Source organism: Perissodus microlepis, chromosome 20, assembly GCF_051167445.1.
Source record: "Perissodus microlepis isolate ML-2025 ecotype Zambia chromosome 20, ASM5116744v1, whole genome shotgun sequence".
NCBI lineage: Eukaryota > Metazoa > Chordata > Actinopteri > Cichliformes > Cichlidae > Perissodus > Perissodus microlepis.
Window position 1 is genome coordinate 28,284,780 of NC_140480.1, and position 6,811 is coordinate 28,291,590.

General features: G+C 38.4%; 1 protein-coding gene across 1 annotated transcript; it reads right to left on the reverse strand.

The window, feature by feature from the left end:
• Nucleotides 1-972: 972 nt before the first annotated feature.
• On the reverse strand, nt 973-5,800 carry rnf41 (ring finger protein 41). Its single transcript, XM_084916290.1, has 7 exons — nt 5,670-5,800; nt 4,791-4,873; nt 3,565-3,674; nt 3,198-3,469; nt 2,954-3,089; nt 2,541-2,644; nt 973-2,447 (listed from the first exon to the last, which is right to left on the reverse strand). The coding sequence occupies exons 3-7, from the start codon at nt 3,652-3,654 to the stop codon at nt 2,093-2,095; spliced, it is 957 nt and encodes a 318-aa protein (XP_084772416.1). The 5' UTR covers nt 3,655-3,674; nt 4,791-4,873; nt 5,670-5,800; the 3' UTR covers nt 973-2,092.
• Nucleotides 5,801-6,811: the final 1,011 nt, after the last annotated feature.

A 6,811-nucleotide genomic window follows, 5' to 3' on the forward strand; every position in this document is an offset into this window, starting at 1 on the left:
AGTCTTACGTTAACTTCACCCAATTAGAAACGAGTATTTTGTTATTAAATAATAAAAGTTTTTTTGTTTTTTGTTCCTTTTTACTTCATTACATTTGTACACCACTAATAACGGATACGTTACAGATAAAATGAAAAATTGAACTTACCATGCAAGATGTCTGTTATGGGTGAACGCTGTACAGCTTCTGGTGTTATCGCACAGTATGAATGAGTTCACGCAGTAGCCCATTAATATAACAGTGAAATTCAAACAGTTGCACTGCCTGTTTATTTCATATCAAACACATATATAGCTACAGTATAATGCAGCCACACTTTAAATTTTCTTAAATGAGGTGAATGCTTCCTCTGCGTCTCCATTAAACCAAGTTCTGTTTATTTAAATTATGCTTCTTGTGGAAAGGCTTAAGTACTTTATTATACATTTACACATATTCTGAGGTGTATTGTAATATTCTGGCCAGTGCGGTACTGCAGCATACCAGTCCTCAACCAACCACATGACATAATTATATGTGTGGATTTTAACAAGAACCACAATATTTGGTAAAGCACATTATTTCACATTCCACTGAGCACAATGGTGAGGGATTAAGCTGCACAACGAGGACGAGGCTGGCAGGAGAGGATAACAGACATGGAAAACATGTGGGTGTCTGGGTTAGAAAAGGAGAGTGAGTCAGGTCAGAGTAGTCAGACTTTTCCCCCGCTTTACTTTTGTGGTTAAACTTTCCTCTTTTTTCGTAAACTGGATCAGCACCACCTCACACTCCATATCGTGACTTCTTACAGGCTGCAGCAGTTTTCTCTGGACTTAAATCTTTATATAAAGCAGTCAGCTGAAGTGAATTATGAAGTGTACTTACCAGCAGATCTCTGATGACATGTTGTGGTAAAATAAGGAACTGCATTTTTTCCTAATTAGGAAGCCAAATAAAAACTCAGGCTTTTCCAATGACAAAAATCCACCCAGATTTTACATTTTATTACCTTGTCTGTACAACATGGTACATAACAGACACATAACAAAAACAATAACAAGGAAAATAGTAAAGGGAATTATCCACTTGTGTGGGTTTCTATAACAACAGCTTTTTTTGCTCGTCTTACTACAGCAATGAGTGACTAATGGCAAAGCATTTCTCCTCTTGAAAGCCTTAAAAGTGACTTTACAAATACTGGTACAATCTCCAAGCTGTGTCTGGTTTTAGTGGCATTTCAGCGACAATGTTAGCCAACTGTGAATAATGAAAAAATGTCCATGATGTAAATGTCTATATTTAAATCAGAAATGAGCCACAACACTTTTTCAAAGCTCATTATACATAGTCATATCCCAAACTTTAAACTTTCACTAGACCCAACATACAGACTATATGTACAACTGAGGCAACAAACAGATAGAACACAAAATCAATTTCTTTCTGCAGTGAACTTCAAATGCACCGATAAAGGCAGAGCTCCAAATGTCACATGATAACATCTTCAAGCATAATTGTGTGAAAGGCAACACAATAAATAAAACAAATGGCACGGAAGGTCTGAACAATCTAAACTGAGAAGCACAATGTCTCTGGGAATATTCACAGGAAACTAAATACTAAAGCAAGCACGTCCCTGTAGACAGTAAGAGAAGCTGACTAAAGAGAACTGAGATTAACAAAAACAGAAAATCACAATCTAATTACAGTGAGGAGAATAACATTTATAATTCAATATAGTATTTCTATTTACAAGCATTTATACAACAGAGCACATTAAACTGGGGTTTGGGCTTATTACTCTATCAGGACATGGAGCAGAACAATCAGATCATATAATGCACTAAATATAAACCTTGTAAACATCACATCTCACCTTTTATCTTAGATATCAGTCAGTTTAAGTTTATATTTGCCAGGTTCAATAAGCATTTGTCCTTACTTTAAGGCATAGGTATCAAGCTTAGGAGTAAGCCTAAGAGTTTACTTTAAATAAGCCAGATTTATTCAAAAGGTTTCACTCCAAAGAGAGAAATCATACTCATCACAGCAAACCCCCAAAGCAAAACGTCCCTACTCGTCGCTGGATCAGTTCAGCTAGCTGCACAGTTATAAGATCTCCTCGACTCCGTGCGCAAAGATCATAACCAGGCCGGGTTCCAAGATCATATCCTCCCCCATATGCTGATTCTCACAGGCCATCACCACCACTGCCTGCTTGCCAGGGATACGCTTGGCAACGTAGTTCTCATAGTAGCGCCTGTTCATCTGCCGCGTTTCGAGAGTGGCCAGTCCCTGCGGCCAATTACGCTCGTGGGCGTTTTCGATCAGGTCATTTACAATCGAGAGAGGACAGCCGCTGTCAATGAGGGAGCGCTTGATGACTGCTTGGAGGACAGCATCAGGAGTGGAGATCATGCCACCCCAGCGTGTCACTCTAGCAGGCTGCATGGAGTTTACCCACCTGAAGGTTTAAAAAAAAAAAAAGAAAAAGAAAATTAGGAACTGAATTTACTTCAGATCACATATTGGGAGAGGAAAGGAAAGCTTCACTTACTCAAGTATCTCATTGTACTCGATGCTCTCCTCAAGGTTTTGCAAGTTTGGGTTTGCACTGCGAATTGCTCTCATGTAGGCTTTTAGCAGCTGAATGTCTCGTTTCTGGAAATGAAAAGCAATACAGTGAATGAAAAACCTCTCAACATGCCTCAAGTACAAAATCCATATAAGAATAATTCCTCATTCCAATAAGAATGAGGAGACCATTGTTATTGCACGTCCATCAAACACATATAATAGGCATGCATCTGTGTCTTATACCACAAAGACATGGCACTCGAATTATTTCTGCCAAATATCATAGGAGACAGACAACTGTTAATATTTTATCAAGACTAGACCTAATATTTTGTCAAAAATATACTATTGTGTTGGCAAAAATATACTATTGTGTTGGCAAAATACTCTTACTTGTTCCCCCAGCTGGTGTTTATGTTCGGCTACAGTTTTTTCCAGCTCTGAAATTTTAGTTTGCTGCTGCTGGACAACGCTCCGCAAGTGTTTAATACAGTTATGATTGGGCAGCTCATCTTTGGGCATTTCAAGCCTGCAAGAGTGAGAAAAACAGAATATTAAGAAAGAAAAGAAAATTTAATAGTATAAAATACAAAGGAGGCTTGTAAGGCTTTGGATTTATTCTATGGAATCCACTTACCCACATCCCTCCTCACAGTTGACAGGCCTTTTGGGGTTGTGCTCACAGTCCTTGAGATGTGACTGCAGCTGGTCCAACCGCAGTGTGGCTGTGCAGCCAAAGCTCGCATTATCACAGCTGATCTGAAGTTTGGACAACATGTTGCGCATAATGCGGGGCACAGGACGGAGGTGAGCCAGCGTCACTACTGTGCGGTCAACAGGACAAATCTGCTGCTGGGCAAACCACTGCGTTATACAGGCATTGCAGAAAGCATGTTCACAGTGTGGAGCCTGAGGCGGAAAAATGCATATGCATATAAGACAAATGTAATGTCAGAAATACAGATAGAATTAAAAGGTGGGGGGTATTTTGATCAAAGACTTGCCTGCACTGGTTCTTCTAACACTCCACTACATATTGGACACAACAGGTCTTCATCCACCTCCCCTTGAAACCTCGTAACGTCGTACCCCATGGTACATTACCCACAACCTCCTGAACAACACATAAAAAGGTTTGTAGCCATATTAACTTCTTAGAGACAACTGTAGACAGATGATACTAATCTGTACAAAGATTTTAAGTATTTTTAATTCTTATGCAACAGAGGCACTGACTAATCCTAAATTTATTTGGGTGCATGATAATGACCCCAAAGTGATTAAAAAAACACTTTTAGTGACAAGAAAAACACCAGCTGGTACTCAACTAGCCTTGAGGGGTGTACCACAAAGCGAGACTAATAGGTCAGCAGCGTATGTCAAGCTTAAAACTCAAGAGTTTTCAGTGTCACAAAGGTGGTCACCATGGTAACTCGTGTTAAACTCTTAACCTGGTCCAGAGCAGGTCGTGTTCAGAGTTTTGGTTTACAATTGTGAGCAACTGCCACAATTTAATTGGTACTCTTAAAGACAGTATGATCCAAGTGTGCTACAGATTCTCTGCTGAAGGAAACCATTTTATATATAGCACCAGCTGAACAACACTTACTAATAAAAATAAATGAAGCCATTACAGTGCATACTGTGGACCACATGTCATATAAATGTACATGTATTCAGTTGTCATAATTCATAGTAGACTGCTGAAAATACAGCAGATTAGAAATTAATCAGTCAATTTGCTGTATATCAGTCACAGAGTATATTTAACCAATAAAATTAATTTCGCTTTGATCTGTTGACAATGTCTAGCAGCAAAAATTGCCATTTGAGGTTATATTTTTGTATGGTCTTCATAGATCTGTATCACACAATCTGGCAATTTTATGCTGAGAAGCAGTCATGTGATGCATCAAATTCCCTTTTTTATGCAAGTGTGAGAATCAATAAAAATCTTTATTATGTTCAAATAAAGTTTTAGGTTTGGTAAAGCCAGCTAATGCAAAAAAAAAACCCAAAAAAAAACCAAAACCTGGATATGTTGAACCTGCTTCATAATACAACTGTGCTCAACACCATCAGCTCAGTCTGAGTTTACATAAAGAATCAAAAGCAGTTCAGATTCAAAGAACAAGGGCAAGTTTACCAAGACATGTTGACAAATTACTTGCCAAGCAATGCCAAATAATCTGCCTAAATCCTTCACATAGTTCAAATATTTTAAGCCTACCTCACGCACAAAAGGCCTCAAATGTTTCCATTCAGGTCCTGATGTTTTGCTGATACGTCACATCTGGTAAAATGGCCTCCTTGCTAAAAGAGTTAAAAAAGAAAAAGAAAAATTATAATATTCTTAGTGATTGTTAGATTCATTACAGTCCTTGCATGGGACAAAATCCAAGATCGACGCAATTTATCTGGAGAAAAATAAAAAAAGTCGTGAGCTCAGTCGTTTTCAAATTTTCTTGCAATAATCTATATTCTTTACCTAACAGCATCCCACACCTGTTTTATCTTTATGAACATCGTTTTCTGCTTTAATAAAAAAAATGTTTTAAAGGAACAATGACTCAAGACATTGAGCACACAGCCCTGTATCGATGCCCTTGACCTAACGTTGTGTAAATTAAACCCTACTGTCACCTACGGCACCTAATGAGAACATCCTGTCATTCCAGCTGACTGGCTGATGACCCAATTTGACTGAAAGCGGCACATGTAGGCGATTTACAGACCCCCATTTCTCCAGTTGCTCTCAACATGCCCTGCAAACATTAGCATCGCTAACGTTAGCTATATGGAAGATATTTCGTTGACAACGCTGTACTTTGCTCCAGTTATTTGGGGTTTATAATTAAAGCAACTGGGGTCATCACACAAAAAGCACCGCAATGCTTGGATATAAGAACCCCTCTCTAGTCACGAATTACATGTAGCTATCGCTATTCCACTAACCATCCCTTTTAGCAAATACGGTACCGTAGGTTTTCCCTGGATATTAGCATCAAGCTAACCAGACAGAGCTCAGTCTAGGCGTATTACACAGAGAAATGTCCGCTTACAATTGCACACGCTAGAAGAAAATACCATAACTAACAGATATACTTACCCACGCGTGTATTAAACTAGTTCTTTATGACGAATTCTGTGTTTTTTTCAGACGTCCCAGTGTAGCTAGAAGCTTGATAGCCACGTCCTGTGCTACATCCTACACTTCAGCGTCGTTGAGACGCAAGCGAGCGGCGACGTCATGACGTACCGCTACAACGTTCGTTTGATTGGTCCTTTAACTTTTTTTTCTCTCTATCCATCTTTCTATCTTCATTCATCTACAGACCATATTATAATACACATTTACTCAAATCTGACTAGAACTACCAGTTAATTTTTTCCGTGATGGTTTCATTTTTAAAGACAAATATGGCACAAATACATACAGTAATCTGAAACAGACTTGAGCCACCTCTCATTTCTTTATAATTTGCTTCCAGGAAGCAAAATCTTGTATTTTGATCTTCTTGTATTTTTAAAGTTGTCTTCAACAATACGTCTTTAGGTTTCCTGGATGATTTTTCAAAGATTTTCTTGGGACATTGGTTGCTTTTTTCATTCATTTTCAGTCCATCCCTATTACCCACCATATTCAGATAAAAACATTTTTGTCTCTTAGACTACTTACAGCATTGCCTGAACTCTATTAGACAAGCTTTTTGGTACTTGAATGAATCATTCAAGCATTAAAAAGCAACAAGTCATGGGATGAACTAGTGTTGTGTCTTTACACACATTAGCAAAGATTTTGCTAATTTGTCTGATTTTAAATTGCATCTTTAGGTACTTTGTTATTAGCAGCCTGTTGGAAGACAAAAGAAGTGGAAGGCCTAAAAAAAACTGTGTCTGAATGTTATGTCTGTAACAAACAGGAAAACAGCCAGCAAAGATTTGACACAGGACCCGAGAAATGCATCATTAGAAATGGTCTCAGTGGAAGAGTGGCAGTCAAGAAGACATTCTTAAAATATGAAAACAGAAAATGCTGAGGTATGCCAAATGACTGACAATGAGTCGCAACATGTGATTCCGTTTAGTTAAATTAAATTGTATTTACAGTTCATTAACAGTTGCCTTAAGGTGTTTTATATAGTAAGGTATACACTTGGCAATAATAAAGAGAAAACCCCAACAGTCACCCCAACTCCCTGTGACCAAGCAGCTGGTGATAGCGGGAAGGAAAAGCTCCCTTTACCAGGA